This window comes from Fringilla coelebs (assembly GCF_963513975.1).
Source record: "Fringilla coelebs genome assembly, chromosome: 3".
Taxonomy (NCBI): domain Eukaryota; kingdom Metazoa; phylum Chordata; class Aves; order Passeriformes; family Fringillidae; genus Fringilla; species Fringilla coelebs.
The window spans coordinates 104,722,625-104,739,844 of NC_140030.1; the positions used below are offsets into that span (position 1 = coordinate 104,722,625).

The following is a 17,220-nucleotide window of genomic DNA, read 5'->3' on the forward strand; positions in this document are numbered from 1 at the left end:
GGCTGCTTCAGGAACAGACAGGAGCACTGTTCTTGTCGAGCAAAGCAGAAATAAAAGAACTCTTTTTGGGGAAAGACATTCATCAGACTTTTTTACACCTGGAATGGTACTGTTGCCATGTTTAATTCCCTTGGCACCTTGATGGAAGGGGAAGGACACCCTGAGGGGCCAGAGAAAGCCACACCTTGCCCAAGAGCACACGGAGCTGAGGCCTGGCCAGCCCCTTTCCCCCCAGCTGGTGGGATTTTGCCATGTGCCCACCCAGTCACCTCCTTTTCTCCAGGAGAGCCAGCCAGGCTTGGTGCTTGTCAGCCCATGACTCAGAGCAGCCCCAGCACTGCAGGCACGTACCTTTCTTGATAAAGATCAACAAGTTGCTCAGCTGGAGCAACTTGGAATAAGAACACTGGATCCTTCTGCTGATTCAGCCATGCCTGGAATTACCTTTCAGCCTGGGCACCTGGGCTTATCAAGGCACAGTTGAAGAGACTCAATTTAACCCTCCTTGTAAATTACATTTACACTGCCTGCTGTTTACACTTAGGCTTGAATTATCAGTCGCCATTTCCTGTTCTCATCTTCTCACAGGCCAAATGGCCAAAAATGGCTTTTGGAAAACCACTGCCTGCATGTGTACTTCAGAATGTTCACACTGCCTGAGCACGTCTGCTGAGCTTGTGTGACTGAGCTGCCTCCCTCACCTCAGCTCCTTCACCTTTTTCTTCATGTGCCCCTGTTAGGATTAGTGATTTCTTCCACCAGCAACCAGCCAAGTTATAGGAAGCATTCGTCATGTCTCTCCCTTCTTGTCTTGCCTTTTCAGAAGCTCTGGGTAATTTGGGAGAAAACCTCTGTTTTTAATTTCATCCCCTTGAAAAACAGAACAACCCTGAGAGGGGAAGTTTGGCCACAAACCCCACAACGTGGACAAGCCCACAGCACTGTAGCTCTGAGGATTAAGAGATACTGTTAGCTCTGGAGCACGAGGATCAATACATTTTGGGACTTCTTGTGAGTGTCCTAAAAGCTCTCCAATGGGCTGAAGCAATAGCACCACACCCAGCCAAGGCCCAAAGTGTCAACTCTTATCAGTCACTTCTGGGACTAAGGTACTTTGAACCCAAGTCCCTGATCCAAGGGCTTTCACATTGTGGGAAATGCTTTCCTACCTTACAGGTCTGACACCCTTCCTCTTTTGCAGTGTCTCCTGCTCCATTTTCTGACCAAGGAAGGAAATCCCAGGCAGAAGTGTCCACAGCATCACCCGGGCTAGCTAAAGATGCCTGCAGCCTGGAAGCACCAGCTATCAGCTGGATCTTGGCTAGGACTTGCCTGTTTGTAAGGCAGCACCACTCCCAGTGTGTCACAGTGGTTTCCTTATCTCCAGGTGGACTTTGGACAGAGATCAGGACTGCAGACACCTGGGCAAGGAGGAGCTGTTTATGAGGATCATTACACACTTGGGTGAGGCCCCAGTTGACTGAAAGACAGGCTAGAAGCCCCAGCAGAATCCAGGGCAGTTTGCTTCACTCAGAATCAGGAAGCTGCACTCCAATGGGTCCCTTTGCATCAGAGAACCTTGAGCTCCCAGCCCTGTGACCCATGTGGGTGCCAAGTCAGAGCAGTCAGTCAATGCCTGTCTTTAATGAAGGGTTTTAAGCACTCAGCCTGGCCAGAGAGGGCACATGCTGGGTTAGGTAATGGCCCATTATTGCCCTGGCCCCCAGACACAGCAGCACAGCGCTGCACTGCTCTGCCAGGAGCTGAGGGGACACCACAGCCTTCTGTCCCTGCACAGCTGGAACAGCTCAGGGAGGAAAGGCCATCCTGTGACTGCCCTGGCTCCATGGGCCTGGCCAGAGAAAGCTCCCTCAGTCCTCACAGGGCAGGCAATGCACAACAACCAACACATGGCTGGGCTCCTGCTGCTCAGACTGCAAACAGGGAGATTGCTCCCAGGACAGCCCCAGCCAATGGGAATTTGGGCCCAAAGCCTAAAGGCAGAGAGAGGTTTGGGAGCTGGACCCTGCAGCAAGCAGGGGGATGCAGAGCCAAAGAGGGGAACACACTGCAGAGACAAAGCTGCTTTCCCCCGGATCCCTCCAGCTTCACCAGCTCTTCCTTCCAGCCTGTTTCCCCCCAGTCCTGCTCCCCAGAGCAGGGCAGTCGCTGCAGAAGGCACAGCAGCTCCCTAAGTGCTTACCCAGATCCAGCAGAGCCAGCCCCCTGCAGGAGGGCTGATCCCGAGGCTGGAGAGCAATCAGTCACTGACCCAGGGGAGGGAAAGCCCATTTATTTAGGCTGTTCAAATTTGGCACGCACAGAACATATCACAGTAATGCACTGGAGGCTAAGGGTTTTGGTTTTTTTTTTCTTTTTCTCTACAGACATACAAGAAAACTCTATGCAACTCCCATGTACACATTACACAAAGGAAACAGCTTTAATCAACCACTGATGAAACATGGAAGCTTTTTAAGATCTCTGTAGCTGGCACAGGAATGTTTTCTACCCCCCATACAAAAGGCATTTCAGGTCAAACTTTCTAGTAGGTGATATTTCCATGCATTTCTACAGAATTAAAGAAGCTAACAGACAAAAAGCCCAGATCAAGCCATATTAGTCAGGCTGATTGGTTCTACTAAGTTAAATCAATAGTAATTATGGACAAATGGACCAAGTGACCAAAGACTGGGGCTGAAAATACCATTTTTAAGTTGTGGTTCCTTTTCATTTTACTACCCATAACTGGAGAGCTCTGATATAAGAATCTGCATTTATAAAAGCCTCAGAAGCATCTGATCCACTACTAAGTGTATATTAGAGAAAGGTAGTTCTAAATTAAACTGTGTCAACAGAAAAAGCAATTTCTATAGAATCACTCAGGAGGAAAGAGACCTCAAGACACTTCATAACAAGAAAATTGAACCTACAGAACAAGTGAACCTTTAAATATTATTACTGCACTGTGAGTTTACAAGAGAGTGGATTAGGACTACTTCTCCAGAAAAAGTGTGTCTGTTTTATGTCTAGCTTCATAATTAGGCTTTTTTAGTACAGCTCTGCAACTGTAAGCACTAAGAATTTAACTCAGTTTTGGTGCTCACAGGTTGCTTCAGCTGAAGTTAAACTACAGGTTTTGTCTTAAATGGTTACAGGGGAAAGTTTCTGAATTTTGCTTTTTACTATTTGGAAAAGCAAGAACAGGAACCAGATCATTCTCACCTCTCCACCTTTCATGATACACTGCTCCAATTTTTAGAGACCTTTAGTGTTAATTCATTGGGGACAGTACTGGGCTGGAAAACCAATGCAAATATTAATACACCAAGATAAATCCTTAATTTGATTTATTTAGGGTCATTTGTACATACGAGCTACATCTCCAAAATCTACTTTATTCTACAAGACAGCTTCCCTACTGTTAGTGAAACCCTTGCCTAGAATGTTTGCTTTATATAACTGATCTATTAAAACATGGAATGCTTGTAGAGTTGTGGCACTGTATGACATCTACACGGGACTTCCTTCAAAAGCTACGACTAGGGAGCCTCCTAGCTTCTCAGCAATGCAAGCTCGGTTCAGGTCCTCTGGCCCATTTGCTTGGCATTCATGCTTTATGCCTAAAAAAAGAGGCAAAACACTCAATAATGCAGTATTTCAACATGCTGGTAAGCAATCAAAGAAACATACCTGGTAGTAACATTAGAAGAAGCAATCCAGTCACTCAAGCAGACAAGTCCTGCCTTAGCTTAGGGAATTTGATGGTTTTTCCCTGACACGTCCCAGGAGACATCTGGCTGCACACCAAATGTCACTGAAGGGACACGAAGGCAGAAATTTGTCACTAGCTCAGTGCTCAGGCTGTTGGCCTTTCATAGCAGGCTCTTAGAGCAAATCCCTCATTTCTTGTGCTGCCCTGGATACAGCAGGGGAGGGAGCTCCAGGCAAGCACATTTAGCTCCCGCTGCCTCTGCAGAGGTGGCTGAAAGCACTACCCTGCAAACCTTAAGGGCAGAGACTGAGGGCTGGGCTACCCAACCAACAGTGCCTTCTTTTCCTTTTCAAGGCTGGAGAGCCCAACCCATGTCTGCCTTATATGGTGGAAAGTAGAATTTCCTCGGGATTTCTTTTTCTCAGCACACAACATTTTCCCATGGCAGTTCCAGTCCCTGGGCAAGCCATCCTGTGAAGGCTGGCACTGCTGCACAAAGATCCTGTCAGTCTTGCACAGTGCAAGATTTTGGCCCAGTGCAGCCTGAGGAGCTAAAGACTGCTAGCTGGCTATCAGCCAGACTGGCTTACTACAGCATAGTAAGCTTATGAGACTGCATTTTAACAGACACAGGGATGAAAGTGCTCTGCCACTGAGGCAGCTCTGCACTAAACCCAGTGCTGTGTTATAAATCTTATGGTTTCTAGCCTATACGGTGCAGATGTGCTGCTCCATATGGTCCATCACACATTGCAAAACCTGCTCTTGTCCTGAGCACTGATCTAGTGCCTCTGAAATTTTGTCAGATAATGTAAATTTGTGCCAGAGCTCATTTTAGCTCTGTCACATGACACTTAACTTCTCTCTAGTATCTCAAAAAAACAACAACAACAACAAAAAACCAACCCAAAGCCTAAACTAATTAAGCCTTGCTGTGTACTCCAGGGACACAGCAGAGTTAGGAACATTAGTTGTATTACATACCTTGAAACTTCTTTTTGATTGCATCCTTGGAGCTTGCGTAGATCATCTTACTTTTGAGAGGTGCTTGTTCTGGTGCCCTAGTGGGAGACACACAGAGAGTGAAATTAGTGACACTGATTATCCACCCCAGACAGAAGCAGTATCCTACCCACCATGGACAAATGGAACATTTCATGGCTCCAGAAAAAAGGCATCAGGCTGCCCAGCTCACTTTAATCCTGCCATTTTCCCAGCCTGGGCAATACAAACACTCAGAGACCTTACCCACAGAGCCTGGACTGCATGCTAGGAATGAGAGTTGGGAAGGTGGCTTACCACAAGAAAAACATCAGCTCTTCTTTTTTGGATTCCTTGGTCTCAAAGCTTGCATCATACAAGGCATAGCGGCAATCCTTCTCAGGAAGCATCTGCACAAAGTGCTTGAAAGGGTCGGTGACTGTCACTCCGACATCTCCCACCAGAATCTCTTTGCCTTCCTCCACAATAATGCACTTTTTGTCTGGACTGAGGCAGAAGATGACAGCCTTCTTCCTCTTCTTGATTTCCTCCGGCGTGGAGCACTTCCGCACTTTCATGTCGTAGAAGATACGGCACACCTCATCGGCCACTTGTACTCCGGAGGCCTGCAAAGACCACAGCAAACACCTTCAGGCCTTCCACCCCTCCTTTTCCCACCTACAACATGGCACTGCCTTAAATCCAAGCCTAGGAGACAATAGATTCTTGCAATAGTCACTTGTGGCATGAGAGCCTCGTCAGAAAAGGCTGCAGCCCCTCTTTTCCAAAGCCAAGGAAAGAATCTGGAGTCTGGCTGCTGCCAAACCAAAAACTATTCCAAAGAAGGCACAATCCCACTTACACCAGAACATTGTTTTGGGGGAGTTTTACAGGCATGCCAACCCCTTGTTCTCTGAGATTCAGTTGTGGCAGGTCCTTTGGCATTACAGCAGCTTAATTTTCTTCCCCATTTCAGGCTGGCTGGACAAGCCCACAAGGATCTTCTGTTCAAAGTTTCCCAGCCATTTCCAGCATGTTTGCTAGGAGCTTTAGGAACAGAGGTAAAACTGGCCAAATTCCAGACTTGTCACATGGATTTAGTTTAGAGATCAAGGGAAATGTAGTGGGGTACTGGGATTGCAGTGGTAGCTTTTAGTTCAACAATCCAATTTGGGAAGTTGCTCTGAATTCAGTATTTCAATCAGAGAATTTGCAAGTCTTAACAGTTAAAAGCTCTTCTTCTCAGCACCTACTCTGACAGTTTTTAAAGCAAGCTCAACCCTCCTTAACATTTCTCCCCCACCTTGGAGTCAGCTGGGAAATTGTAGTGAGTGGTATCGTATTCCCCTGTGTAAGCTGGAACAAGAGGTGCACATGCAGCATTATCAATCTGATGTTAAAAGCAGCTGCACAGAATAAAGAGGACAAGACCTAGCAAGAATGACAAAAGGCTGAACTGCATTTTCAGTCTGATGCTTTTCTGGGAATGAGACAGGAAAAAAAAATGGGAAGTAAAAGCATTTACATTTGAGTTTTGTTCTCATACTGCACCAAGTCTGAGAGTTTGAAAGCAGCTGTGCAAGAGTGAATATTGTAAATGTGGGAAGCCAGCAGGCACTGCTGGAAGGACATCGTGGCCAGAGCAGTAAAGACCAAATTGAAGCCTGTCCAGTACTGAACAACTCTATCTGTTCAAAATGCTACACACAGTATAAACAATGAGATTCCTTTAGAATCCTGCTTCCTCCCTCACTGCTTTTGAGTCTTCCAAATTCAAATGACATTACTCATATCCATCTATCAGAAGGAAAACTGCCTTCCTCCCTCTGTGCAAACCATGACACGTCACTGCTGTGAGCACAGTCAGCAGTACCAACAGTCGGGTACAGCAGCAGGTGAGATACACAACTCAAAAAGGCTAAAGGCTGCCCTTAATTTTTTTTAAATTTATCTTCAGCCTCAAAATGTGAGCTCAAGGGATTTCTTCAGCATTTTGAAGGAACAGCAGAGTTCAGCTGCAAAACCAGGGGGACAGAGCAGGGGGCCTGCTCAATGCTCAGGCTGTCCTTGAGAGGTAGTTATGGAATGCACATCTACTTTAATGTGTGGGGGTTCTTTAAAGCCTTGACCAGTGCCTATCACAGAGGACCTCAGATAAGCCCAGATTCTCCTCTTTCTTCCAATATCCCTCCTCCTGTAACTCTGGGTGGCTGGCATAGCCAGCTAACCCAGTGAGGAAAGGTGGCACAGCTGGCAGAATCTATTATCATGGAGTTTGGTATCTAGAGCTCCCAAGTGCTGGTCACAGAAAACCAGAATACACCAGCAATCTGAGACAGCTTTTCTTTAGGGTGGAGAGCAGTGCTTTCCAAGGGTTTACCTAAATACAATGGGGTCTCCCTCTAGATTTACAATGCATGGTCAGTCTGTAAGTGGTAACTTATGCAGAATTGCTTGCACTTACTTTGGGAGAAGACAAAAACAACTCAGTCACCGTGCCTCAGCTGTGTGGCAGGCAGCCATCCTTCTGCATATCACCAATAAGGTGAGGAAAGTACATGGAGAAAGCCTATTTCAGGACAAATTCAAGCTACAGTGCAAACATGGACTCAAAGTGACTCATTCCAGTGTCACCTCCTCCATACAGAGACACTGCACTTTGTCAGTGTGACTGAGAGCTAATGAGGAATAAAGGTCTTCTCCTGTCCCTGTGTTTGGTGTGGGCAAGAGCCTCTTTGGGAAGACTTTAAATAACACAAAGTTAACCTAATAAAGCAAACAGTGCAGCAACTGCAGTTATTTCATCATTCACTAAGGACAAATCCACAGTGAATTCAAGAGAAGCTTTTTCCTCCCTGAGGTTTATTTTCTAACTAATGGTACCTCAGTAGCTGGCAATGGGTGGCAAGACTCAGGTTTTAGTCACAAAGCCCCCCAAGGTTCTTAGAAAAATGCACAGAAAGTCTGCACTGCCATGGAAATGAGGCTATTTTTAATGAAAAACCAGTACATGTCACTTACCTCTACCGTTGTCAGTTCTTGAGCTTTGCTCAAACACTACAACAAATAATTCCCTTGCCCCAAGTCATGTTCACTTTGAAAGCACAGGTTAATGCTCAGCTTAGAGCCAGAAGCAGCAGCAACAGAGCTGCAGGTTGATGCAAACTGTGCAGTCATGTGCATTTGCTTGTGCTACTACACAGCCAGAAACATGTCTCCAAGTCAGGAGACAAGCTGTTTCTTTAAAAAGAAACTGAACACTGCTGGCAAGTCAGTCCAGATTCCAAAAATGTAGAAAGTATTTAGTCTGGAAACTCAGAATTCACTGTAAAACTTCAGCTGATAACTGGGACCGACCAGGAACTGAAGGGACAATAGTGACAACTGTATTTTTTAGCTTCCCAAAGCAAAAGGCTGTTAGTAGCTGGTGCTACTCCTTTTCACAGCTGCTGTACAACCCCTGGATTCATCACACAAGCTGACATTAGCAGCCATTGTGTTGCCAGGGACAATGCAGATTTGTTCCATCTGAGAACACCCTATAGCTGTGTTACAGTATGGGCTGAGATGAGACAGTGATGAAACCAATTCCCTCTGAAAACAGGATCTACTGTCCTAACTGCAGGGCTCCCTCTTCAACCCTGGGCCTGTACCAGCCACAAATGATTTCACAAACATACTTAAAAAGGAAAAAACTCAAACCTCAGGCAGCTTTTGTTTTAAGGTAGCTGCAACCACTCTGTGTAGAACAGCAACAGGATGACTGCTAAGAGTACTGGAACAAGGAGAAATTCCAGACTCTAAATACGTGTCCTCAAGTGACATTTTAACCTTGTGTCTGCTGCCTTGTCCAGAAGAAGAGCTGGTGAGAAGCCTCCACCCTCCCAGTAATGACAGAGTAAACACTTGTTAGTCTGGATTTTCCCTCTTTGGCCAGATATGGCTCTGCTCAGAGGATTCAATACAGCACATTGGTTAGTATTTTGTGCATTGTGGCTTGAATGCTGTAGAGCTCCAGCAGCCAGCCTGGTCCTGTTCCTTTTCCAGGATGGAAGCAGTTACCCAGCTCTGGACTGACACATGGGGGGTGGTTCAGTGAGCAGCACATACTGCAGGCACTTGTGGGATCCACGACCATCAGCCAGCTGGTGACATTTCACTGTAGGGGACAGACCCTTAATTGCAACAAGGCAGCAGCAAGCAGGCAAGCCACCTAATTACCAGATGAGAAAATCATGCCAGGACAGCACATTCAGGAAAGAAGAGACAGAACAAGCTTCTCTGAGGCAATCAGCACAACTGAGTTGTCCCCCAGCACCTCACACAGCTGCTGCAGACAGAGCACATGCTGGGGGCTGAGCCCCTCCCCCATTATCCCCTGGCACTTGTGGCAGTGTCCCCACTGGATGTCACACAGCCTGCTGCAGGCACCTGAGGCAGGGACTGCATTCATTGCCTCCTCAGCAGGCTCTGCAGAACACAGCAGCTCTTGTTCAGAGAGCCTTGCTCTTGCCTGAAGTGCAAAGCTCTGCACAAGTCTTGGGAGAGCACAATGCCCTCCCTCCACCACGCAGCCCAAAGAGGGAGCCTTCTGTCCAGCAAGCTTTCAACTGCAGGAACCAGACCCAGCTGCCTCCACTAAGAGCTCCCAACATTTTGCCTCCATTGCCAAGTAGCCGAACTGAAATTTAATCTAAATTGGGGAAGACTGAAGAATAACCCAAAGCTTTCTCAAGAAAATCCCCACATACAGAAGAGCCATTTCAGGACTGAGAGACATGCCAGACACCTGATAAACTGGATTCACAGCAAGCCTGCACTAAAACACAACTTTGACATGATGAAATTCAACTTCTCTTTCGTTAGGAAGTGAATACTGTGAGCACCAGTATTTTTTCTTGAATACTTAAAAATATTCTACCTAAGAAGAGTCTTTGTTTTCTTCAACTCTTAAGACAGCTAAGACCTTAAACTAATGACTTAGTTTGAAGGACTAAATTTGAGTTTAAGTCTGGAGAATTTCAGACTGTTGGTTTTCCCTCCTGTGATTAGAGCCCAAGAACTCTCCACAGTGGTGCCTGGGTATGCATTATCTCCAGAGACATTCCAAGATACAGTTCTTGACTTGTTTTGTCTGGGAACCACTCACAAACATTGTACACATCAGGGTGAACTATCCACAGCTACTCAAGTGGAAACTTTTACTTCTTGGAAAAGTATCATCAAATTTTTCCAGAATCTGACACCAAGAATGTATTAAAGCACGCCTTGTTTAATTGCAAGGGCAGATGTGAGAACACTGCGCTCCCATGTTTGCTGGTCACATTATTGGCATGTATTTGGTTCTTAGTTTCTCCAGCAAACCCTGTTTCCCTCATGACTGGCTTACCCTCCCTCCTATCTACCTCTGAAACTCCCTGCCACTGCCAGAGCTGCCTGTGGAGCCATGTGGCATTTCCCTCTGACTCACTAATGTGTCATAGTACATCTCTGCAATAAATACTTTTTCAATTAAACCTATTTCCACGCAACTGGTCCGGGACAGCACCCTTCAGGCACAGAGCTGTCCTCTGCACTGCCACACAATGGAACCCCCTGGGCCATCAGCAGCAACTTGAGGGGAAAACTAAGCCAAGGTAGTTATGGGAGCACTTAGCAGAAAGGGAGAGTAACAGCCCGGTTGAAAGAAACCTTTCCAGAGGCCTGATTTGGCAAAGCTGTCACCACCTAAGGCCAACAAGCCAACTGAAAATGTAGGCAGTCAAAACCATAAAGATATTAAATACTGCTCGGCTTTCAGTCTGTTATCTGAGCACTCAAGAAAACACATCTGATGTTAACATCCCCACTTTACTGAGCAGGAAAGGCAGCAGTGCGAGGCAGAAATGCAAGGAGCAGCTACTTTAACTTCATCCCAGAGACCAGCAACAGTGTGGGAACACCAGTGACTTCAGGAGTCTGGAAAAGCCCACATTCCCTGCTTACCTATAGATGGACAGAGAGACACATTCATTTACAGGGGACAGACTATACATCTGAAAGGTTTCAACTTGGATCTGAAGCCTGACAGGAAACAGCCTTTTACTACTGTTGTGTAAGAGGCCATTATTTGCACACCATAAACCAGCAAGAAGTACAGAGTCATCTACATATCGCTTGTAGAAAGAACTTGCCAACTGGACTCAAGTTTTTATTCTGCATTATTTGGTTTCTTTTGGCAGGGGAAGGTGTGCAGGAAAGAATTAAAACTCTATTCAATTTTATTTTTTTCCCCCGCCCTGGCAAGAAGAAAGGTTATTGACAAGACGAGATGAGTAGGAAAGCAATTATTAAAAAAAACCAAAAACACAAACAAAAAACCCAACAAAAACAACCCCCCAAAATTATCCTTCAAATTCCTGAAGGTCATTTCTTCAGCTTTTAGCCAAAGAGGAAGTTGTCTCCTTCTGTGAGCCACCACGAAGTTTACTCCCAATTTAATTATCAAGGTAGGCAGAACAAGCAATATCCACAAAAGGCAATCCCAGCAACAGTATTGAAAAACAGGAACTGCAGGGGCCAGTAGTAGCAGGGCAGAAGTTTTGAGCGGCACCCATTCCTGTGTTGAAATACAAGTTTTTAAGGTAAGGCAGGTGGAAGCTGGTGTGTAACAGGACTCTTGCAGAAAATCAAAGCTTATCAGAAACACATTCAGCACACAAATCAGCTGTTGTGAACCTAAATGCCTATAAGAATTTTCTTGTGGCCCTCCACGCACCTACAGCAACCTAAAGCTTAAATGGCACCCTCAAAATGAGGCTTTGAAGGCCAGCTCTGCACATCCCTGATACTTGTTACTGAGGGATCCTCCTCTCCTGAGGAGACTGCTGTGACTACTGAACAACCAGGTGAGGAAAAGGCCGAGAACAGCTTCACAAGCAAGTCCTGGTTGTAGTCAGGCACTCTCACATGGGATTGCTTAGGTCAGCTCTTGCACCCAGCAGGAGCCTCTTGATAGTGATTCTGCCAAGGCGAGTAGGAACATGCCAGACATCAACAGCACCAATTGTCATGAGGCTGTTATCTTGTATATGAGGCATATGTACCTTGTAATTACACAGATCTGGGAATAGCACTGACTAACAACCAAGAAAAATCATTTGCACGGTACTCCAAAGACCTTGGACTCATTTAATCCAGTAGCAAAGGAACTGAACATTGTGGCAAGACACAAAAGCTGAAAATCCAAGCCCTTTTGATAGCAAAGGATGCCCTCCTGCTGGCACTACCCTACTTTGCCAGAAGGCCTCCACTCTGCCCAAAACCAAGTTCATTTGCAGCCTCTCAAAAAAGCCAACCTAAACCCTGTTGCAAAAAGGAGATCACTATGAGAAATAGTAGTTTTGACTGACTTGGGAATTCCCTGGTTCCAAAGCAAGATGAAGCCTGACACGCTGAGTAGTCACACTTAACTAGGTTTGCATACTGCAGAGGTGGTAGCTGGCTTGTTGAGACAAGCCTCTTTTAAACAAGAGCTGCGAGTCTCATCAGACTTTTTAGCAGCTTCATCTGCAACTCCCATCAGCTCTGCTCCACGCTGCACACTAGCCACGGATGCTCCAGCTTGGGTGTTGGAGAAAGCAGAGACATTAGTGGTACATCCTGTCTGCCACTCTCAGGACCAAAAATTTATTTCCCGGATATACCACATGTTCAATGAACTACTGGTAAATACCAAGGGAAGGCCTCAATATTTAACACCTCTAATAACCCAGGCAAGCGTGTGTTGCTGGACAAGTGCTTGTGCATGACTCAAGTAAAAACAGGGCAGCAGTTAAAACTGCATGAGCTAATAACTGAGGTAGATTTGCCAATCTCCATCTCCTGAGTTAAACGGGGATGCAAACTCTGAGCACGGTCAAAGCAAACAGAATGAGCCACCATGAATCTGAACACGCATTCGGTCTATTCTGCCCCATTTATGCAAGCCCTAACACTTTTGAAAGGCAGGAAACAAGCAAATCAGTGCGGATCCTTAATACTTTTTTGTTCCTTTGCTTCCAGCGTTATGCCTTGGATGCATGTTTTCAGCACTGCCCGGAGAAGCAAAACAAAACAAAACAAAAAAAAACACCCAAGTCCTTGCAGCAACTACCTCAAAATTTCAGCTCTCTCTCGAGGCCGCTGCGACACCCTGTTTTTTACATCCAGCGATTCCCCTCCGCGGGTTCCGCTTCCCCCTTTTGTCCGCCACCAGCGCTGCGGGCAGCGGCCGGGCCCGGCGGCGGGGGGCGCGGGCCGGCCCTGGCAGGGCCCGTGCTGGCCCCGGCTGCCCGCGGAGCCGCCGCCGGTTTCTAGGCCAGGCCCGAACCCCCGGGCCGTGCGAAGATGGCTCCCGCCGGGACCGAGGCGGCGGCCGCGCTTCCTCCCGAGCAGGGCAGCCCCCGGCCTCGGGGGAAGGGCGGGCTCCCACCGACACCGCCCGGTGCCTTCCTGCGGGGCTGCGACCCCCTCCCAGCCAGCCCCCGGTGGGGAGCGGCGGGGGCGCCGCCTCCCCGTCCCCTCCCGGCCGCGCCCTGCGGCGCGGGGAGGTGCCGCGCACAGCCCCCCCCTCCCCACCCGGCCTTTTCCCGCCGCGCCCTCGCTCCTCACGAACCCCCCCCTCCCAGGGCCGAATGGACGCGCCCGCCCCCAGTGTCTGTGTGCGACGCGGAGCGTACCATCACCTTACGGTGGGGGGGAGGAAAGGAGGGAGGACAGTTCCATCGCTTCAAGGCGGGGTGGGAGTAACCTTCCGTCGCCTCATGGCGGGATGGGGGCGGGGGGGAAGGGAGGAGAACGGATCCGCCGCGTCAAGTTCAAAGGCGAACGGGAAGGACCGGGAGAAAGGGAAGGAGAAGGAAAAGGGGGCACGATATAGCAAGGCACAGCGGCGCCGCCAACCAGAGCGCCGGCTGGGATGCGGCGGGCGGTACCGCCGCCCCCCTCCCCCTTTTTCCCCCAGGGATGAAGGCGGAGGCGGGAGACGGAGAAGCCAAAGGCCCGTCCGGCGGCGCGCGGTGCCTACCATGGCGTCGGCGGGGCGCGGCGGGCGGGCGGCGGAGCGCGGTGCGGCGGCAGCGGCTCCCTCGGCTGTCTGGGCGCGGCGCGGGCTCCGGCGGCAGGAAGAGAAGCTGCGAGGGCGCGAGCCGGGCGGAAGCGCTGCCTACGTCACGCCACTGTGCCCGGAGGAGGAGGAAGCGGTTGCTATGGCGGGAGCCCCGCGTGGCGACGCCCCAGCCCCGTGCGCACGCGCGGGCGGGGCGGGGGGCGGGAACCTCGTCTTCACGCAGGGCCCCGCCCCTGACGAGTTGACCGATCACAGGGAGGCACAGGCTGATTGACGTTCCAGCCGGCCAATGGCACGCGCGCTGAGCCGGGTGGGCGGGATTACCTGCTCCAAGGTGTGCCGGGTGGGGTGCGGGGATGGTGCTGAGGGCAGAGCTGGGGGGCTCGGGGAGCCGTGAGGGAGAGTGCGGGGGCCACGAGCAGGATTTGGGCTGCTGGGAGCGCGGATGGAACGGACTGGGGCGGCCGTGGGGGCGGGCGGGGAGCCTGCGGGAAGAGGCGGCCGCAGCAGCAGCAGGAGCGGCGAGGGGCGGGCAGCCGGGCGGAAGTGTGGGAGTTTTTATCTATTTTTTTTCTTTTTTTTTTTTTTCTTCCTCCGAGGGTTTTTCACTACCTACTTTGGTGCGATCTCAGGCAGGCGGTGCTGATTGGCTCGGGCTGCTGCGGCAGAGCCCGGCGCTTCCCGCCGGCACCCGCGCATCCCGGATCCCGGCACTGCTTCATCCCGGCGGCCGAAACAACGAGCGGGTTGTCCTCGGAACAAAGGCGGCCCTGAGGAAACGCTGCTGCCGAGGCCGGGCCGCTCCGAGAAGCTGCTGTTCCGTGTTCATGGCATTCCTGACGAAAATACTCATTCCTTAATGTTTCTGGCCGGCGAGGCTCGGGCTGCTTGTAATCAGAGTACAAAGGCATCTGCTGATGGTACAAAATGTATATATAGAAAGTTAGGTTTTTATCACCGAATGACTGCACTGGTGTTCCCGGCTTGAGTCGATGAGCAAAAAGCCCCCAGCATCAAAAGCTTATTTGTGGTGTACGTGCCTTCCTGTAAGAAGGAAACAAAAACAAGACTCGATGGTGGCGTTTTCAGGGCTGGGGTATGAGGGAACAATACTTCATTACAACTGTCATGAAACCACTATTAAAGGTGTGAGCAATGCTTACACACCTTACAATTTTTGTCCATATTGCTGTTCTAGTTAAAAGGGTCTAATTTTTATTTTATATATCCCCTCTTTTGAGGCTACCACAGTAGATGCTCTTTGTAGATGTTTTTAGGTCTGTTCACATGAGAGAGAAGTTGCTGAAAGACCCCATGCTGAAGATGGGTGTATTGAAAAGGCCATCGTGTTTCATTAGGCTCTTGAGCTGGGTGACTTACTCCTGCCAGGGGTTCCTTTTTTTGCAAAAGCTCTTGCATCAGGTTTGTAATGAAACTAGCAAAAAGAGCTACCAGCAAGAGTCAGACTTTAACTGGCCTGAGAGGATACTTCTTCTCTAGGCCCCTTTCTGATACATTTAATCAAGGAATGCTTAAATTTGACCCCAAATCTTGACTTAGTTTGGAAGTATTACCAAGAAATGAATGGGGATGTGTTTGATTTTTTTTTTTCCATTTTGAATCATAGCTCTAAAACAAGTCAGATAAAGTGCCTGTGTAGTAGGGGGAGCTTCAGTCCTGTCAGTAAGTTTCTCTGGACAACTTCTGGTCCTGCCTCCTGCTGTGATTGTGGCTTGCAGAGGAAATCAAGGCAGTGGTGGCCAGAGCTGTGTGGCAGTGCCACAGCAGACCTCCATCTCTGGTGGTGGGTGGCAGAAACCTGGATCAGCCATGCTTTCTAGTCGTAATTGGTGTGGGTAATTGGTCTCTTACTGCTCCAGGCTTGCTCTTCCTCGATGGGTTTCACTCTGACAGAGGGGTACAGAAGTGAGACATAGTGGGGAGGAGGGGAGGAGATGATGCAAGGCCCTGAGAACAGGGCTGGGGCTATTTCATGCTGTGTACTTATAAGGGCAAATGAGGTGGAACTGGCCTCTTGGCTCAGTCTGCTCTGAGAGGTGGTTTTGGAAACGTTGCAGAAGGTTGAGAAAGTATCTAACCAGTTAAAGGAAATTCAGCAGTGACAAGAACTCCTTCGCCAGGAGAGTAAGGGAAAACTCTCACTTTTAACCTGCCTCATGGGAAAGATGTGCCTGCTCTGGGAAGGGCACTCACTCACCAACAACCACAACAGCTTTTTGAAATGTTTAATTCCCCAGAAGACAAAGCAGCATAGCCCACTGAGGAGAGGCAGGATCTGTGCACCAAAATACATGGACAAATGTGTGGTTATGGAGGTACCTGCCTTAGCACAGGGCTCCACAGCCCTGCCCCAGAGCTGCCTGCTGGGGATGAACAGTGTGTATGGCACACATGGCTGGGAACCCCTGCTGTATGCCAATCCTGTGCTGCTGGTTCTGCAGGGAAAGGGAGCCAGCTTCTCCAGCCCTGTGCTGCTCCCTGACCTGACAGCCCTCTCCTCATGTGCCTTAAGCATCACCCTGATCCTGTGTAACGCTGGCCTTCCCTCAGCCCAGGCTTGCAGCAGGGTCCTGTCAAAGCTGTTGTGTCGCTCTTGCCTTGGTGTCTGAACCCAGGGGGAGCTCCCTGGTGTGGGGAGGCCAGGAGGAACTTTTGTTTCTGCTTCTGAGTTCCCCTCTCTCTCAGTGCCAGGCTTTGGGTGGGACCAGGACCCAGGCAAAGGTGAGTAGTGCCCCCCTGACACCAACACCTCTGGTCCAGTGTGTTGCACAGCCTGTTACACCCTCTGGTGTGTGGTGAGCAAGACTAAAGCTGCCTTGGGGTGAGGCCCCTTTGTCCCCAGCTTCTCAGTGCAATATGAGGTAGGTAGTCACAATGACAGACAGGAATGGTGTGAATTGCATGGTGGAGAAGAAGGGGTTTTTTTTACTAGCTCTTCTGCTTTTCAACAGTGAATCAGCTTTGCCCTTTTTTTCTATAGTGTTAGTGCTATAAATAAGCTAGGCTGGAAGCTGCATGTTTGGGTGAACTATCATGAAAGGTGAATCCCCCTCCTGCTCTTAAGGCAAATGGTATTTGCAGTCAGCCTGAAACTTCCCCCCCCTGCACACACCACCCCCCAAAAATCCATCCCTCAGCCAGGGGGGACCCTGAGAGATTCCAGCAATCCTGTAGCTGGTGGTGACCGCTTAGGTTCCTGTCAGAAACAAGGGTGTGAACTGCAGTTGGCAAATGTCTGCCCAATGAAGGATCGCTTCAAAATCCAGCACGGTCAATATAAAAAGTCTCCCGTGGTCTCCATTTTTGAATGAGACCCTACATCAACAAAAACCTGAGATCAATACATCCACTTTGCTGACTTTGTAGCTTTTGAGATGGTGACTACTTGCTTACTTTATATGCCTCAGCTATTTGA

At 49.0% G+C, this 17,220-nt stretch overlaps 1 protein-coding gene across 1 annotated transcript; it reads right to left on the reverse strand.

Moving 5' to 3' along the window:
- Positions 1-2,272: 2,272 nt before the first annotated feature.
- DSTN (destrin, actin depolymerizing factor) lies at positions 2,273-13,906 on the reverse strand. Its single transcript, XM_084202462.1, has 4 exons — positions 13,743-13,906; positions 5,015-5,322; positions 4,700-4,776; positions 2,273-3,623 (listed from the first exon to the last, which is right to left on the reverse strand). The coding sequence occupies exons 1-4, from the start codon at positions 13,743-13,745 to the stop codon at positions 3,514-3,516; spliced, it is 498 nt and encodes a 165-aa protein (XP_084058588.1). The 5' UTR covers positions 13,746-13,906; the 3' UTR covers positions 2,273-3,513.
- Positions 13,907-17,220: the final 3,314 nt, after the last annotated feature.